We start from the raw sequence: 18742 nt of genomic DNA on the forward strand, positions 1-18742 counted from the left end.
GTGGGCCTCTCTTCCAGAAGACAGAGGCATCACTCAACTCTCCTGGAGGGGGACAGGGGAGGAGCTTACCGAAGAGTGACAGTAGGGACTGGAGAGCAAAGTGGGTGGTGCGCCGACTAGCCTGTTTACCGGTTTTCAGGATCACTTCCTCTTGGCCTACTTCGCATAGGTCAAACCCTAGAGGAACACAGAAGATGCATGGTCTCACCGTGGGCAGTACAGCAGGGGTGCCAGTGAGTACCCAGCTGGGGTTTCCCAGCTGAGCCATCAGGAGGTCAGGCTGCCTTTCTCAGAAGAGCTACAGGGCATAGCCTCACCTCCTGATGTGGAATGTTGCCTGACTCTGCTGCAGTCTTCTTGGAGTCAGGCTACGTGAGACTGGACACTTAGCCACAGGATGGTTTGCTCAGACTCTCCAGGGCAAAAGTGGCTGCTATGCTCAGCACTGGGGCAGGACTTCAGGTTGGCATCCAGGAAGGAGGCCTCTCTGTGCCTGAGGACAAGGTCTGCCTGCATGCCCTCCATATCTGTTGTCCTTGGGGTCTTGGATGTACTTCTACTAAATGGAAGACTCCCTTTTGTGCCTAAAGGGCTGCCAGGTCCCCCTCCTGTGGGTTTTAATGGGCTTTAGAGTAGAGCAGAGGGCATCTGCTTTCCTGAGTGAGAGGGTGGCTAATGAGCTGTTGATGCTGCAGTTCAATGACTTCAGAGACACCATAGCAGCCACACTGAGCTGGGGGCATCCCTTGAGCCTAGGAGTTCCAAGTTAGCTGAGCATCACAGAGGCAGCCAGCCAATACTCTCTCAGGCATTGTGGACAGAGACTATCCCGAGAAGAGACCAGCTAAGCTCCCTCCTTGAGACATCACTGAGCCTGCTGGAGATGGTGGGGTAGGGTAGGGCAGGGAAGGAAAGGGAGCTTGTATGAGGGTTCCTTACTGGCCTGGAGGCCCTGCCCTGCCCGAGGCCTGGTGTGCCCCCTTCTGACTCTACTCTGGTGCTGCTCTTGGTTCTTCTGTCTTGACTACTAGTCACTGAGGTCTGGCCTGGCCACTGTCCCTTCCACCAGCCAGTAGCCCCCTGGACACGTGGTAAAGCTTGTGTCTGTGTTGGTGAGGTCAAGACAGATTAGAGTGGACGCAGTGATGGAGGGAAGGGGGCTACAGCATTAGCATTCTTTGGTTAATAATTTCTACAACACTGGGTCTGACCCAACAGAAGACAGGAGGGAAAACAGAAATTAAGTCCAAGGTGCTTGGTCCTACCGAGAGCTGCCAGGAACTCATGACACCCTGGGAGCCGCCAGAGCTGGACACTCAGGGAGACTGGAATGGGAGCTGAGGCAAAGTCCTGTTCCTTCTCACAGGCCTGCAGCTGAACCAGCACTTGATGGAGCTGAGGGAGGAACAGACAGATGTGAGCATGGGCATCCAGAATTTTGAGCACCCCACCCAAGCTTCATGTCACCTGTCACGTAGCGCTGACCTCTCATGACACCTGCAACCCCTGAGGTCACATCTACTGCAGACCCCACCCTGTGCACACCTACTGCAGCTGCACCCTTAGTCACACCTAGTGTAGCCCCCCATTCACACCTACTTCAGCCCCCCTGCACCCTTAGTCACACCTAGTGTAGCCCCCCATTCACACCTACTTCAGCTCCCCTGCACCCTTAGTCACACCTAGTGTAGCCCCCCATTCACACCTACTTCAGCCCCCCTGCACCCTTAGTCACACCTAGTGTAGCCCCCCATTCACACCTACTTCAGCTCCCCTGCACCCTTAGTCACACCTAGTGTAGCCCCCCATTCACACCTACTTCAGCTCCCCTGCACCCTTAGTCACACCTAGTGTAGCCCCCCATTCACACCTACTGCACACCCCCTGTCACACCTACTGCAGACCCCACCCTGTGCACACTCACTGCAGCCCCCCCTTTAGTCACACCTATTGTAGTTCCCCCCTCACCTACTGCAGCATGCCCCTCCATGCACACCTCCTTCAACCACCCCCCCAGTCACACCTACTGCTGTCCCCCTCCCCCCCCATGCACACCTCCTTCAGACCCCCCTGGTTATACCTACTGCTGACCTCCCTGGTCACAGCTGCTGCCACCCCTTCACCCCCAGTCACACCTGCTGCTGCCCCCACCCCCCACCTCATGACACCTCCATCAGACCCCCCTGGTCACACCTACTGCCCTCTACTGGCCATGGGTAGTATGGCAAGGAGCTATGTGGAACAAAGGTGGAGGAGCCTCCGAGGGCCCAAGCTCTGCTTCAGCCTCTGCCTTCCCTAAAGCACAGGAGAGGCCGTGGGAGTCGGGGAGGGGAGCTGGGACTGGTTGCCTCTGTTTTGCTCACATGTCTAAAGGTAGGCCATCTTTAGGGTCTGGTATTAGACGGGGAAGATTTGAACACTACATTTTGTGACCGCAACGCTCGTGTGACTACTCAGGTGTCAGGTGAACTCTGCTTCTCGGGTAGGGGGTGTTCTCCCTGTGTTTGTCACTGGTTTTGCCTCTGCTGCTCTAGTGAAACTTGAGGTCAAATCAGGACAGAGTGGAACAGGAAAGGGGTAGCCAGAGCAGAGGTGGGGACAAGCCCCAGCCCAGAGCCCCGTGCCAGTGTGCATGGCATGGCCAGCGAGCTCAGAGCCAGGGTGCTAGGGTGGGTGGGCAGGCGCTCACCTGACAGCAGCCGCTAAGTTAGAGTTGTACTTACCATTCCCACCATATTTTTAACAGCCTTCAGCCAGCAGAGTATGAGAAAAGGACAGAGAGAGAAAGAGAGAGAGAGAGAGAGAGAATTTAGATCCAAGCACAGCAGTTATGCACACAAGCTGATCGCTGCCTTAGGAGGTGCTGCACCAGCCTGGCTCTGACTGGAGAGGAGTGAGAGGCAGCAAGGGGGACACAAGAAACGAGCATACAGGAGACGCTTTGGCCAGCATCCAGTTATCCGGGGCTCCACAGTCCCATTGTTCCATAAAAGCAAGAGACAAAGAGCTGGCACTTTGAGGCTCTTGGCTTTGCCCACAGTGTAGGAGTGCAAGTTCTGCATTCCTGTCTGGAGAACACAGAGCTGTGTCCTGGATCTTTGAACATGCAACATTCTAGAAGTGTCCTCTGATGCTATTCAGTGAGCAGATGAGGCATGCTAATTATAAAACCAGCGGGAACTCAAGCCAGGTCACTGGCTGGTTCTGTGTCTCAGTGATGGTGCCAACAGCCCTGGGGGTGGGGAATCCAGGAGCCACTGAGGGTGTCTACCCTGGCGAAGCTCACGTAGGGTACCATACTGCACATGGCTGAGACTGGTCAATATACTTCAGCAACATGCACTACTGTGCCAAGTTACAGCTTCCAGGATGACCAGGGACTCTGCCTCCTTGAAGAATGCCATACAGACCACCCCCTCCCCACACCTGTACGTACACCTGGGTGGACTCTGGATTCTCAGTGGCCAGAAGGAAAGTCGGGGGGACAGAGAAGATGCTGGGAGTGGGGCTGCTTTTGGAGCTCAGAGTCAGAATTCAAATCCCTGAATTCCACCCACATTTCCTCAAAGCTGCCTCTTCTCTACAAGGCTTTGCTCTCAGAGTCTGACCCAACACTGTGATACTAGTCCATTATCTTGGAGAGCTGGGGGAGGTGGCAGGACACAAGACGGTGAAAGAGGGTTCTGGAGACACCTGGACCAGCGGCAAGGCCGTGAGCCCAGAGATGCTGTCCCAGCCCTTTCTCTTCACACTCCACATACCTGACAGGCCTGCCTGGCCCAGCCTGCACCTGGTGCCTGGCTGTACTCACCCGGCTGATGAGCTGCTCTCCCGTCTCTGAGGCTGTGATGAGCTTGCACAGTGCTTGGAGAGCTGGGTTGGGCAGACCTGAGCCGAGACAGAGGAGCAGGAGTCACCTCCCAGGGAAAGTGTTCCAGGCGCTTAGCACTGAGGGCACTTAGCTACAGGTTGGCCAGGCCAGAGACATGTTCCTGTGTGGCCTGGGACAGGAACACGTGGCCTCCAGAGGAGAGGGACCCTGACACTGTGCTTCACTCTCCCAGTTACAGCTCCAGGATAGCCTGGATCCCAGGTGGTGGTGCACCTACGTCACCCTGGTTGTTCTGTGGTTTTGCCAGAAGCATAGCCACTGATAGCAGGATCTGCCCAGGGCCACTTTCATCCTCCGGGACAGGACAGAGCCTAGGTGGGGCCAGCACACCATCATAGACAGGAAGACCGGGTAAGGTGGGTATCAGCCATGCATCCATGGCAGTGTCTCAGGGATCCTGTCACCTCTGGGGATGCTTCTAGGGACAAGACCCAGCATCCTTGTGCCGACTCAGTAACACCCCCCCCCCCCCCCGTGCTGTAGCAGCTTACCCAGCAGGGCCTGGAGAGTGCTGCTGCATTGCTGCAACCTGTCGCCTGGGTCTGAGGTTGGAAAGAAGACTGCTGCTGGCAGGCCGCTGGCAGCAGGGTCCAGCCGGAAGCCCACTGCTGTGAGGAGAGCCTGCCACCCAGGGATGCCGCCTACTTTGTTCTCGACGCTCTGCTGAGACGTGTACATGGCGTTGCGCTGTCCATTCTGGATCCGCTGCAGGGACTTCTCCACCTGGTAGGGATGAGGCAGAGACCCAGGTCAGCCCTGTTCTCCTCCTGGGGCTTTGGGGAAAGTCGGTGTCATGTTGGCTACTGCCACCTGGGAAGGCCATTTGGACAGGCTTAAGGACATGATGTCGAGGCCTTATGCATAGGAGGGCGTGACTGCCAAGAGCTGGTCTTCAGAGATGCAGGGCTAGGGCAAAGGAGGGGTCTTCCCTTCTCCACTCCACAGAAAGCGGCCTCAGTCCAGAGCCTGCTCCAGCCAGAGCCTGCCCAGGCCTATACCCTCACTACCCTGCCAGTGCCTGCCAGTGCCTGCCAGATCTTCATTTTCTGCACAACTCTCTCAGCGGACACAGGCCCCCGAGGCACATGTGTCCTCATAGAGGCTTGCAGACTATCCAGCATGTCATCCGAGGCTTCTCTTAGAGTGAAGCATGAATCCGACATTTTGGGGAAAAGAAGTGTCCATATACTAAGGGTCAGGAGTGGCTGTCCTTGGGTCTCAGAGGCACATTGCCTCCTGCAGGAGAAACGGGTATTGTTACCAGAAGGGTTATCGGGGGAGCTTGGGGTGTGGTTCCGACTGTTAACCCAAAAGAGGAAAGCAGTAAATATACCCATGGCTGGAGGCCTTGTGAGGCCCTGAGGGTGCCGGCTGGACAGAGACTCCACTGCAGGAAGGGTGACTAGGAGAAGTCTGTGGTGGCATGGAAGCAGTGCCTCGGGTGTAGGGGACTCAGAAGGGCTCACAGATATGGGGTGACGGAGAAAGCTAATGTCTCAGCATCCTTGAACCTGGAGTGTCACCGACCACAGCAGCTAGGCTCACCTAGTATAGCATCTAAGGTTCAGAAACTCCACACAGACCCAAGCTTGAAGAATGGTGTGTACCTTCTCTTTCACTGATGTGCACAGAGCCCCAGACCCAGGGTGTGGGGCTGATGGGCCTGGCTTGAGTTGTCTCTGTGCGCCATGATGCCTAGATGGCCTGCCCACCTACTTCCCACTCCTGCAGGGGGGCTCCTCTGAAGCTATGGTGCTTGCTCTAGGCCTGTGAGGTGAGCACAGAAAACTGTGTCCAGGGTTGGGCTGGCATGACTGGAGACTGCTCTCCCTGTTCTCAGCAAAGGGGAAAGATAGGACAAGTTTGTGTCACCGTTTTATTTTGGGGGTAGGCAGTAGTAGTAGTCCGGGTCAACCTTTAACCCCTGATCCTTTCAGCTGTACCTTCTGAATGGCTGCCTTAACTGGTAATTTCTAACTGTACAGGAGCTTTCAGGCCTCATGGACACTGGGGTTGGCCGAGGGCACAACCAGCCCTTTCCTGAATCCAGGGAAAGCCTCTGGTGACAAAGTCTGTCAGCTGCTGGGGTCTTACTGCTGGTCTGGGACTCATCCCGATCATGCACCCTGAGACCCTGAAGAGTCATCTCACCCCTTCCAGGTAGGGAACTGGGCAGTTGGATCTAGCCACCCCCATCACATGCTGTCCCAGCTGGTTCTCGCTGGCACCTTACCCAAGTTCCCCAGAGGGGCCCCATTGGCCCTTACCAGGTGCAGCAGCACTCGTAGAGCGTCCCGTGCCCTCTCGGGGTGCTGCAGGATCTCTGTGAGCGCCTGGCCGATGAGCGACGAGGGGCTGTTCAGTTTTATGTCGTTGCCGATGAGTGTGAAACCTGAGGACAGCACAGCGGGCTCCTCAGGGGACAGCATGCCACCCTACCCTGGACATTTCCTCCCAACTGCCCAGCAAGAGAGCCAGCGCTGGTGGGCGTGGGCTCAGTCCCTGGCCTCTCAGGCATCCATGCTGCTTGGCTGTCTCTGTGAGCCATGGGAAAGTACTCCAGAGCGGCCCCTGGGCTGGGCAGCCCCAAGCTTCCTTGTCAGAGAGAGAGAGAGGCCTAGTGGGAGAGAACTTGGGGCAGGAACCAGCAACCAGAGGGGTAAAGTCATGTCCCTCCGACTCAGGAGGAACAGCCTGAGCTAGCGGAAAAGGCCAGACAGTTAAGCAACAGGAGCCCATTGGTCTCCTATCTGGACCCCTTAGCTCCTTTGCCTGCCTAGGTCATCTATCAAAACAACACAAAACAAAACAAAAAACAAGTGAATGCCACTTCCGAACAAGTGCAGTGGCCCAGGAGCCTGCACACAGGCAGGGAACCTGCAGGAAGGAAGGGCCAGGCAAAGGGTCCGGTCTCTTACATGGGTGCTGTGGGGCCTAGACAGGACAGGTTGGTCTGACGAGAGGCCGTGGGTCACCAGGACTTGTGCTCTACCAGAGCACCAGCCATTCAGTGGCACAGCCACACTGAAGCCTTGTGCTGCTAGGTGGAAGGCAAGGCTACCCTGGAGGAACCATGGCACCCGCTAGGCGTGATGTGCTGGACTACAGAGGGGCAGGTAACTTCTACATGGCACACAACCCTGCTTACACCTTCCCACGACCACATCAAGGGTCTTCTTTCCTAACATGGGGTTTTGAACTAGGTGCCCTGGTGACAGACGACAGGCACTGTCCACTGATGCCGAGAGCTGTGGATTCCTTCTGAGTGTGGAAGGCGGTGGCTGTGCCTCCAGGGGCTGAGTATGAGGGCCTTGGCACCCAGAGCCTGCTTCCCGCCCTCCCACAGCTGCAGAATGGGACTGTGGGGGACCACCCAGCGCCCACCAGCAGGCTTCAGCTCCCTACCTGCCCAGTTGGAGGGATGTGAGAAGGCCTTGCTGCTCTGCACTGCCTTCATGGCCTCGCCCAGGGAGGCGCTGGCCTTCAGGCCATTCAGCAGGGATGAGTAGAAGGCGTGGACAAACATCTTGGAAGCTGCAACTGGAACGGGCCACAGAGCCACGAGTACGCACTGCGCACCAGCAGCTAGGAAGGCCCGTGTCAGTGCCACCAGGCCATCCGCTGTGACGCGGCTGTTGGCCTCCTGGGAAGAGCTGAGCACCACTAGCTTCACAGACAGCCGCAGGTCCAGGAGGTCGGCCGCGGTGAGGAGCAGCTCCCGCAGCGGTGGGCAGTCTGAGATGCTTTCCACATCACTTGCGTCATCCTGCACCCGCAGTGACTCGGGGATTGTGTAGGGGTGACCGAAGGAGCTCTTGCTGCTGGCGGGGTTGCCCTCTGTGTTGGGCGTGAGGACTAAGGCCGATAGTTTCCAAGAGACATGGGTAGCAAAGTGGATACACTCAGCCTGGGTCAGGGCACTCATGACCCTTTCCTTGGTGGCCATACTGCCTACAAGGGGCTGGCAGCCCAGAAGCTCTGACACCATGTATGCCTCCTCTTCTGCCGAGGGCATCGGCCCCCACAGCCACCTGTCCATCACTGCTGAGGGGAGCTTAGGGTTGCCTATGACAGCTGCCATGGCGGTGGAGCTGGAATACGTGGGCGGGGTCTTCCTCAGGTGACCCTGTAAGGAGAGGAGACCCTGTCAGCTGGGCATCTGGTGTCCTGGTATCGTCACTCAGCCTGGGTGTTGAGCATCTTTGTGATCCAGTAGAGCCAGTCCCCGTTGCCAGCAGGGTAGAGGCTTCTGCCAGCCAGTGCCTAATGTGCTTTGTAAGCCTGTCAGCGTCAGAGATACCAGCTCCCTTCCCATCTGGGACCTGTATTCCGCCTCGGAGACGCCAGAAGCTTGCTCCTTTCCCTCTGCCTCTTGAGAAACTTATAATTCGACAACAAACCACTGAGGCAGAACCTACCCCATATACACTGGGCCCTGGGCCTGGGGCCTGGTTGCTAAGCCTGTCAGCCCTCCAGGCTGCATGGGAGACCCCAGAGTCGGGCAGTTACCTTGGAGTGCGGACCAAGCGAGCGGACGGCAGGCACTGCGATGAGGGTAAAGCGCTCATACAGGTACTCGTTGGAGGCGCTGCCCTTCAGGAGAGCAAAGGGGACAAGGTAGAGCTCCCCCTCCAGAACCAGAACCAGCTGCCGGTGCCGGCCCACGGGGCCGCTGGAGTGCATCAAGCCCTGCAGAGTAAGAGCAAGAGTCGACTCAGGGAAAGAGGCAACGCCCAGGACCGCACTGGTTGACTGTCAGGGGCCGGTCTGGAGGCTGTGGATACTGGACATGCTACCCTGTACAAGTGTCAGCAGGTATCCTGCCTGACTCAGAGGTGAGGCTCTTGTGTGCCTCGCTGGGAGATAGAAGGTTAAGTGGTGGACAGTCTGTCAAGGTCTGTGAGAGACTGAGGCGGGGAGATGAGAGTCACCAAGCCTGAAGGGGAATGGCACCCAAAGAAAGAGCAGCTGTTGGTGGACCCAGGTGTTTTACCTGGAGTCTGAGGATGAGTGCAGAGGGAGCTGCCCTAGAGGCACCCCAAGAACAGCAGGAAGACTGACACCATGACCCAGGAGTGCATGCAATGACCCTCTTGGGCAGCAAGGACTCCATGATGTGAGCCTGACGAGTCTCCCATTTGGTGAGCACAAGGCCAGATACTCAGAGCCAGAATGAAGGATTTGGGGTAACGGCATGTGTCTGTGGCCCAGGAACTACTGTGATGATTGGGCCTCTTCCCCAGGGCCTGGCTTTTGAAGGTCCTGTCTCCACTTATGGCTTCTGGGGATAAGAAGGTATCAAAGAGGCAACAGAATTTAGGTTGAGGACCTGGGGCAGTCGGTGTGCAAGCAATAGCACGTAGACACCGGCTCGCTCTGGCCAGAAGTAGCCTTTTCCAAAGTAGGGCTGTGATGTGGAAGAGGAAAGCCAGCTGGGAAGATGACCCAGAACCCAGGTGTGGTGATGCACACCCATAATCCCAATACTCTGGGGAGAGGAGGCGGGGGGGGGTGCATACCCATAATCCCAATACTCTGGGGAGAGGGGGCGGGGCATACCCATAATCCCAATACTCTGGGGAGAGGGGGCGGGGGGTGGTGCACACCCATAATCCCAATACTCTGGGGAGAGGAGGCGGGGGTGGGGTGGGGTGGTGCATACCCATAATCCCAATACTCTGGGGAGAGGGGACGGGGGGGGGTGGATGGTGCATACCCATAATCCCAATACTCTGGGGAGAGGAGGCAGGGGGTGGGGTGGTGCACACCCATAATCCCAATACTCTGGGGAGAGGAGGCGGGGGTGGGGTGGGGTGGTGCATACCTATAATCCCAATACTCTGGGGAGAGGGGACGGGGGGGGGGATGGTGCATACCCATAATCCCAATACTCTGGGGAGAGGGGACGGGGCGGGGGATGGTGCATACCCATAATCCCAATACTCTGGGGAGAGGGGGCGGGGGGTGGGGTGGGGTGGTGCATACCCATAATCCCAATACTCTGGGGAGAGGGGGCAGGGGGTGTCGTCATGAATTTAGGGTGGTGAGCCTACACTAAAGACCAGGACTCTGTACTTGAGAAGAAGCATGGGAGGAAGTGGGGAAGAGGAGAGAGGGAGTCTGTGAGTGAGGAGTGTGGCCACTGGTCAGCAGAGATGGAGTGGAAGCCGCTGCAGCCCTGGGACTGCAGGCAGAGGGTCGTCTACAAACGCCTGCCTCATGGTCCAGCACGTTTCCTGCCGACACGGTGAGGTTGACAGGCTGTGCCCTCAGGAAGCGAATGTGCTCATTGGACCCAGTTGCCTGCTCCTGGGGGCACCTGGCCGAGGGTGGCAGGAATGCTGGCTAACCCAAAGTGACATGTGCCTAGTGGGAAGCTCAGGCTTCCCAGCCCTCAGGCCTTGCTTCCTTTTATAATCTGGCTAACACTGGAGGGGAGTGGAGAATTGAAATCACTGGGCTGCTTGTTTGCTTTACAAGCCATTCCCAAGAAGAGCTAAATGAGCTATTGTGGGGCACAGGGAGTAGGAACGGCTTCCCTGAGCTGCCCGAAGGGTGTGTGTGCTCACAGAGGGTCAGTAGGAATGTAGGCACCTAGGTCTCATGCACACCGAGGCCTGAGCTAGACCTCAGTGGCAGGACTGGCAGGGCCATGAGCTCAGAGAGGTCACCATGAGGTCATCAGGTAGGTCATCTGGAGGCTCTACAGAGAAAGTGCACCTTGGTGCACGGTCACAGGGGCTCTGCTAACTCCACACATGCCACAGGACCTGGGCCACAAGCACAGAAAGTGGCATGTGTCCTGGAGGACAGTGTCCACTAACATGGCTGTGCTATTGTGAGTCCCTCCCCAGAGGCCTCGGCTTTCTGATGCACTGCTGGGCAGTGCCCATCCTGTGTCCACCGTACACCATGAGAGACCAGGTAATGCAGGATACAGGCCTGCCCAGGAGTTTGCAGCAACGCAGTGTAAGTGTGTGAGAGGGCCTGCTCATGAGTGTACAGTGTGTGTGTGTGTGTGTGTGTGTGTGTGTGTGCGTGCGCGCGCGCAGAAAAGCAGTGTGTTTAAGAAGCTGTTACTGAGTAAGACTCGGCCGTGTTAGCCCAACGCCGTTACAGACATAGGATGCCAGTCTCAGAAGGTGGCAGTTACCAGCATGGGTGCCAAGCTGGGTCCTGCACTGGAGGCTGGAAAGGGCCAGGAAGACCTGGCTCAGGAAGTTGGGTCCATTAAGATGAGAGTGTGCGGATACATGAGAGCAGAGCCAGACAGCAGGGTGCCCTGACCTGGGAATAAGTGGCCCATTGTGCAGTGTGAGCAAGGACGCTCTGGTGAGGTTAGGGAACAGCCTGCCATGCGTCAGTCCCACCTGGAGACACACTCGAAGAATAGGGGAAAGACGTGCCAATGCATGGCAGCCAGTGCTCCCAGGAGAGCCACAGGATGGGGACACCCTTGAGCCGCACAGCCTGATCTTGCTGTCTGGGCTCCTCGGATGTTGCCTCATTGGACAGCACCAAGCCTGGCACAGACCTGAGCATATAAGACCTCTCTCTCTGGTTGTGTGAAAGGAGGAGGGTGGGGTGGGTTGGGGGACCAGCTAGTGCCAGCTCCTAAGGGAGGTGTGGGGAGCTGAGGGGTGGGTGGAAGGGAAGAGGAGAGGTGGTGGTGCTTCACACACCGCACACAGGGCAGACACACAGGACCTGTGCGGATCTGGCTGGGAAAGGGCTCTGGCTCCTGTACTCTTCTCTATAAGAGAATGACTCAGAGCCCAGACAAGCCCACCAGAGACAGGTTTTTCTGACTCCTGATATTTTCAGAACAAGATGGGGTGGAAGTAGGGAAGAGAGTCCTGGTGTCTGTCTGCTCCATGGTGCAGCCTTCTGTGGGTCTAAGCCTTGCTGAGGACTGAGTAGTGTGGGAGAGGAAGGCACCGCCTGCAAGACCTGCACTGTGGCCCAGGAAGGATGGGGGCAGCCTTTGCAGAGGGAAGGAAGGGCTGTCCTGTTGCACGTGGGTGGAGGTAGCCCTTGAAGTGGCCCCGTAACCAAGGAGGTGCCTCAGCGTCCACTCAAGGATTGGCTGTGTCCTCTGAGGGAGGAGGCCATCCTACGAGACAGTCAGGCGGTGGGAAGGTGGACGGTGGGAAGATGGATGGTGGCATCTCAGCTATGGGCCAGGCCACTCTTAGCCACCTTCCCCTCAACCTTCTCCTTGTTGGTCTCTGGTGGCCTGCCTGCCCTCCAGGGTGGCCTAGCAGCAAACATCATTCTGTATGGGCCAGCCACAATCTTTCTAGGTTTGTCTTGGACATGCACCCACAGTTCTGGAGTGTCTACAGGGCTCCCTCATACTGATGGTTCCTCTTATTCCTAGCTAGTGCCTTCCAGGTAGCCTAGGGTGCGACTTTACCTCCTGACTACTGATGGCGGGCATTTCTGGAGTGGAGACGGAGGCTAAGGAGAAACAGCAAGATGGGGTGGGAGGCTCCTTTGTCCTCTGCACGGCATGGGCAGAGCTCCCACCACCTGCACAGGACAATGCCAGCGTCCCTTCCTCACAGCCCAGGGAGCAAAGGGAGCTGCTGTAGCACGGGCCACAGCACAGGCTGTCAAGTGTGAGGGTGTGGCTATCCACAGTGACTGGGCCATGCTGGAACGGCCAGTGGTTGGTGCCACAGCTGGCCTCCAGCCACACGTCATTTCCCCTCTGGCCTTTGCAGACAGCTGTGTATCTAAATCATGTAAATGGCCTCTTGGAACACCAGCTTCAAATTTTACTTCAAGCAGAGTGGAAGCAAAGGGGGATACAAAGGTGAGGCTGTGAGCCCAGAGCCTCTGCAGAGTGAGTGACTGCCCCCCCTGGAGAAGGCCCTGCTGCAAGCCTGCCTCGAGGGCACGGTGCCTTGCACTGGGTGACGCTTGCCTGCAGTGTGGAAGATCTGCATGTGGGTGGAGGAACATCATACATGTTGCTGGTAATGTACAGGGCCACATCCAAGTCAGCCCTGAACACACCCCTGGTCACAGGTTGTCTGGCCACATGGGCTTCAGAGATGAGATGGCTCCTTTGTCCTCTCACAACCGAAGGACAGACCTTGTCTCAGGGCCACTGCTGTTCTTAACACCTTTAATTAAACCGGTTGGGACCACCTCACCCCACCTCCTGCCAGCCTTTCACTCAAACATTCCATACTGTTCCTTGGTGACATTAGGCTGGGTCTGACTTAGCACTTGCCGATGGCCCCCGGAAGACAGTGACACTGTCACCCATCCTGACAGCACAGGACAGTACAGTTCCTGGGCAAAATATTCAGCCAGAGGCGGTGTTCCACCCCCTACAGTAGAATACGCTGTCCCACTTTCCGTACTGCCGGCCTGTTCCCTAACAACAAGACCACAGCTAAATGAAGGCACTTGTTCAGATAATCAATCACATGCTCCATATGATGGGACCAGTGGTTAGGCTCGAAGCATCCATGATTCGTCTCCGGGCTCCAGTCCTGATCTCAGGTTTCTGTGAAAACGTGGAGGGAGGGAACTGGCTGTTTCTGGAAGCTGACAGTGGGACTCCCCATAAGGCTGGCGGCATCACGCGCCCTCTGGTGGTCTCTGGAGAGGAGTGGCACGTTTACAGAAGGCTTCCCATAGGACAGCCATGAGAGGCCGGGAGCTCCTGGAATTGATGGGTTATGACAGCTGCTGGGCTGTCGCCAGATTCAGGGCAGTGTGTACCTGGCATGTCTACATACGCATGCTAAATATGCAGCTTCAGCTGGACAGGAAGAGGAATCTCAGACGTGCTTTCCTTGAAACTCAGTGGATCCCTGACCTTTAAAAATAAACCCTGAGCAGAGTCTTGCCATGTTGCATAGGGTGCCTGAGAGCTCCTGGCTCGTGCTGGGACTGCAGGATAGGCCTCAGCCAAGGGGTGAGCAGGGGTCACTCCGTTCTCACAGTTTATTCCAAGGCCTTGCACAACTTTGGCCAGATCTCCCCTCCCCTCCCCCCTTTTGAAGCTGCTGAGCTCATGGATTGTGTTTAAACCTCTGACAAAGGAATCTTTTTTAGATTCCAGGGGTCCAAGAAACGCTTTGAATCGTGGAGTGAGCCCACAGCCTGTGAACAAAGGCATCGGTCTCTGGCCTGCAGTGGACACAGTCCTGGTGGGTACCTGATGGTCATGTGAAGGTGTTTTCTGATGGCTGTTTTACCCCTTTAAAGCTGAGACCACCCTCCCTTGCACCTCTGCAGGAACAAGAGGGTGTGTGGACGTGGCTTAACGCACTTAGTCTGGGGGTGTGACCACAGAAGAGAGACTGTGGGAGAGGGACTGTCTGAAGCACACCCCACTGACTCTAGGCACTTGGTGAGCCCAGCCCCTAGGAGCCTCCTGGCCTCAGCTTCCTCTGCTGACTCCCAGCTCAGCTTGGACTCACCAAGTGTTGGTCTCCTAGGGTGAACAGCGCCTCCACCAGGTACTGCCAGGTACTGCCCCAGCCTTGTACACAGAAAACTTGGCCTGTGTGGCTATAATCCCGGGGGGGGGGGGGGGGACGGACGACTGTCTGGCTTCTAGTTCTTGGAAAGCCCCCAGTTTACCACAGGTGGCCACAAAAGCCATCACCCTGTTTCTCCCTAGGGCCCTCTGCTTTCTGTGCTGTGTCAGACCCCATGCAAATGTGCTTCTGAGAGCAGCTCTATCAGGTGCCCAAATGCTCTAGGCCTCATGCCAGCTGCTGAGGGGCATGAAGCCGAGGGGTGGTCCTGGCCCTGACTGGGGAGTGAGAAATAGCCAAGAGCCAAGTCCTGAGACACCGTGTTGCTGTGTGGATGGCAGAGACCAGAGGACAGGGTTTCGGGATGGAGGCCTTGCTGAGCTGGGCAGGGGTGGAGCCGGGCAAGCAGAGACCATAGTTGCGGTAGTCGCAGTAGTCTTCCTCAGCATTGGTAGAGCAGAAATACAATTGGCTAGGAGCAAAGGATGGAGAGGGCTCAAGCAAGTGAAGGATGGGGAGTGGGGAGCACAGACAGGAATGCAGAGGAGTGGTGGGGGCAGGAGGCTGGACACCGCAGTTCCCCCTGCCTGCAGCCCCGATGTGTTCTGCACCCTGACCTTTATCCCTGTGCTAACCAGACATGTCCTCCAGATGGTCCTCATGTCCTACAGAGGAAAGGCATCAGGAAGGGTGGCCAGGGTTACTTGTCAGGAAAGGGTGCCAGCAGGCAGAACAGTCACCCACAACTGTAAGGCCAGCTGAGGTACCCATTCAGGGGATGGGGAAATCATACGAGAACTGTGAGTTGCTGAGGGATGCTCCCGCCTCTATAGACAGAATAACTGCCTGCGACGGTCCTGCCTGAAACAGGCCCCTGAACGTTCAGATCCACCAAGGTCCCCGCATTAAATTAAGCAGGGACGTGGCAGCCAGAGAGCAGGGTGGGCTGTAGTCGGTGTCTACAGCACTGGACACTGGTTCTGTGTTTGAGACCCAGGCAAAGAGCAAGGGGGATGGCCTGGGTCATCGGGATAAACATCTAGGATTAGGTAGGTGTGGCTGTCATTCACTCCTAGCACCAACAGGGGGCTTCCCTGAGCCTCATGGCCTGAATGTGTGTAGAGCAGAGTGAAGCACACGCTCAGACCCACCAACGTGACTACCAGCAGCCAGTGGAGAATGCGTGTCCACAGAGTGCTCTAGGTGGGTGTGTGCGGGCACTGGCCAGAAAACGGTGTATTCTGATATCAAGGAACCTCCCGTCCCAGGAACCACTTACCCCTTCCATGGGCGCGATGAGCAGATCGTACAGGGCACGGAGTGGGGGCTTGGCCAGTGAGTTCTGCCTCCTGGGCAGGGAGGAGGTCCCGTCCTTGCTGGGTGATACCGTACCACTGAACAAGCTTGTCATGCTCTGGCAGCTCCTGTGGAGACAGGACCAGGGTCGGAATCAGGCTCACCCATCAGCCATCGTTCTGGTTGCCTGCAGGGCCTCACAGCATGACTGCCAACTGCAGCTCATGCTTGTCCCTTGCAGGGGTGTGGGGGTGGGGGCTGTCATACAACATGTGAGTTCTGTACATAACAGCACGCATGAATCTGCGGTGTCAGCTACATAATCGGACATTGTGAAGTGCTGGTCCTGCACGGAGCAATTGTGCTCTGTCAAGGACAAGGATTAGGAAGGGCCAGTGCAGATGCCAGGCTGACAAGGAAGATGACATCCAGTAGCAGTGAACTCGCCTTCTAAGACAGTGATCGGCAGGCCAAACCCAGCCAGACCCTGGCGGTGGCCCCTCCATTTCACAGGGGTCCCTTGAGAGATTGGAAAGTGCTTGTAGAGGAAACACTCTGCAGCTATTTGGGGCAGTTTCACTAACACAGAGGCATCTTCATCCCCAGGACCCCTGAGTCACACACTCAAAGGGTGACAAGGACACATGCTGACGAATGCAGAAAATGTGTCTAAGCACTAGCTGGCTGCTAGGCACAGTCATGGCCTCCGGGCCCTGGATGAGCACTAAGGTTGCAGGTAAATAGGGAGGAGATGGCAGACTCTGCCTGTCTGCCTGGCAGCCTGATTTGAGGCCTCAACATGGCCAGCTGGTAGCGCTCTCTGTGAGACTGCCCAGTGTTAGCAGTGAATTCCACTGTATGCCACAGGACCTATACTGGCAGGGACTGTGCTAGGTGCTGGATGGAGCAGCCGGCTGTGGCAAGTGCTCTGCCTGCTCGTTTGTGACAGCTGGGGTTCCAAGACCCCCCCCAATCCCCCCCCACCCCCGTGTGCCTTTCTCACCCAGGTCTTCCCAGCCCCACCTATTTCCAGGGGGCACGGAAGCATTGTTCCAGCTCCTGGGGTGCAGGGGCCTCAGCAGCTGCTCCCCTCTACTCGGGAAATATAATTACAGGTGCCAGGGTGTGCTACAGCTTTGCTGTCAGAGCCAGTGATGTGCAGAAGACCCTGGAGAGACACTCCACATCCAAGGACAGCTCTCCCCTGAAGGTGAGATGTGCAAACTGTTCTCTGAAGAGATGCTTTCAGCAGTGCGCAGCTCACTTCTGGCTGCACAAGAGAGCTTGGCTCAGTTCCCGCTTCCCATCAGCCTGGGAGCAGGCTGGCTCCCCGAGGAAGCCCTCAGGGGCCCAGTCCCTTCTTTCATCTCTGCAACTGCCCTGGGCCTGTGACGCACAGAATTTCACAGGCAGGGCTGGGGTCAAGCTTTGTATGCCACGGCTCTGGACTTGCACTACCACGGAGATCCAGCAGGTGGCGGTAGATCACTGCCTTGCCATCCATTCCCTGCTCCACTGGGGCTAAGTGAGCATCATGGATGCCTTCTCTTTGCTGGGGTGGTGCTTGACCAAAGAACCCTTATGTCCCTTACCCCACCGGTCAGTTAAGTGAGTCAGAGTCAGACACATAGAAGTGTGTGATGCAAGGTAACCAGCATCTTGGGGGTGGAGAAAGAAATCCTGGACCAGATTCGGACTCTAGAGGTGTGTAGCCCAGAGGATGGGGGAGCGAGCACACGGACCCACAGGGACAAATGCAAGGGAGCAGGCAGTGACCTCACTACCCAAAGCACCAGGGAATCTGCGAGGAAGAGAGTGCTCAGCTAGGGTAGCCTAGGAAGGGGGGGGAGGGAGGGAGGGAGGGAGGGAGGGGGAGAGAGAGAGAGAGAGAGAGAGAGAGAGAGAGAGAGAGCGAGCGCGAGCGCACGTGCGCCATGCTTGGCTGTGTTCCAGTGCCAGGCGAAGATCTCTGGGCCCTACAGAGGGGACGGACAGTGGGTGACGCTGAGACCTTCTGACTTAGCATCCTGGAACGGGGTAAGGTGGTTGAGTAGAGGTCTGGAGACCACCCTCTTGCCTCAGGGTGCAGGTGAGGGATGAACTCGATCTTGCCACCACTCTGTTGAGAGGCCCAAGATGTCTCACGGAGCACCAGCCACCTGGAGAGGCCAGCTTCCAGGATTACACCACATCGCTGCTCCCTGTGAATGAGTGCTGAGGCATGGGGTGGGGGCAGCCAGAGTGGGGACCGGAAGGGCCTGCAGGTCCCCTGCACGCTGGCTGTCAGCCTTCCTTATGCCACAACCCTTCAACACAGTCCCTCATGTTGTGACTCCCAACCATAAATTTTTTTCGTTGTTACCTCATAACTGCAATTTTGCTAATGCTATGGATCTTGATGTAAAAATCTTGTGTTTTCTGATGATCTTTGGTGACCCCTGTGAGAGGGTCATTTGACCTCCGAAGAGGTCGAGACCTACTGCACTAGCATATCCGGCTGGGACTGGAGTTACTAGGCATGGGCTGTGGAGACCAGAGCTAGGCTTCCAGTACTCGCTGTCATCTACTGCAGCTGGGTATCGCCATACCAGGGTCATGGCACTCCAGGGGCTACCACTTCAGTCTGATCTCACCTCCCAACCTTCTATACACTTTTGAGGGATTAGTTTATTGTAGGCAAGAAAGTGAATTAAGTAGTGAAGAGACCCTCTTGTTTCCACACTCAGCCTCGCTCTTGCCTGACAAGAGTCCACCAGCTACGAGATGCTGTTGGCATACCAGGAAGGCAGCTGGTATTTGCAAAGTAGGTCCTTAGTTGCCATGCTGAGGGGACGGGGGAGTCTGTGCAGTGCTAGGACTGGGGAAGGTGTCTACTCGGTGTTAACTACAACCCTGTGAAGGCCTGAATCTGGTTCTGGGCTTGCCGCACTTGATCACAAATCAAAATCATATTCCTTGCCACACGGGTGGAGAAGATGCCCAGCCTGATCTCACACCTCCTTGCATCTGGCTGTGTCCTTACAATGCAGAGGGACACCCCCAAGGGCAGGAG

General features: G+C 56.7%; 1 protein-coding gene and 1 long non-coding RNA gene across 17 annotated transcripts in view; one reads left to right on the forward strand and one right to left on the reverse strand.

Moving 5' to 3' along the window:
- Positions 1–18742, forward strand: part of LOC134481214 (uncharacterized) — a 77289-nt gene that overhangs the window by 49420 nt on the left and 9127 nt on the right. For 4 of the 13 annotated variants that reach the window (XR_015634912.1, XR_015634917.1, XR_015634919.1 and 1 more), the window contains 2 exons: positions 13967–14061; positions 16806–16900. This is a non-coding gene — a long non-coding RNA (uncharacterized LOC134481214). Of the gene's footprint in view, positions 1–5877; positions 6053–13966; positions 14062–14149; positions 14384–16805; positions 16901–18742 lie in introns of those variants that run through there. The other 9 variants (XR_015634911.1, XR_015634913.1, XR_015634909.1 and 6 more) reach the window with 7 other exon arrangements.
- Positions 1–18742, reverse strand: part of Ttc28 (tetratricopeptide repeat domain 28) — a 442550-nt gene that overhangs the window by 5258 nt on the left and 418550 nt on the right. For 2 of the 4 annotated variants that reach the window (XM_087579747.1, XM_087579749.1), the window contains 9 exons: positions 15674–15818; positions 8402–8581; positions 7298–8018; positions 6160–6284; positions 4384–4615; positions 3812–3888; positions 2724–2747; positions 1266–1395; positions 70–177 (listed from right to left, as the gene is read on the reverse strand). In XM_087579747.1, coding sequence (XP_087435873.1) covers positions 70–177; positions 1266–1395; positions 2724–2747; positions 3812–3888; positions 4384–4615; positions 6160–6284; positions 7298–8018; positions 8402–8581; positions 15674–15818 — 1742 coding nt within the window. The remainder of the gene's footprint in view (positions 1–69; positions 178–1265; positions 1396–2723; positions 2748–3811; positions 3889–4383; positions 4616–6159; positions 6285–7297; positions 8019–8401; positions 8582–15673; positions 15819–18742) is intronic. The other 2 variants (XM_087579748.1, XM_087579750.1) reach the window with 1 other exon arrangement.

Source organism: Rattus norvegicus, chromosome 12 (assembly GCF_021556685.1).
Source record: "Rattus norvegicus strain SHRSP/BbbUtx chromosome 12, alternate assembly SHRSP_T2T, whole genome shotgun sequence".
In the NCBI taxonomy this organism is placed as follows: Eukaryota; Metazoa; Chordata; class Mammalia; order Rodentia; family Muridae; genus Rattus; species Rattus norvegicus.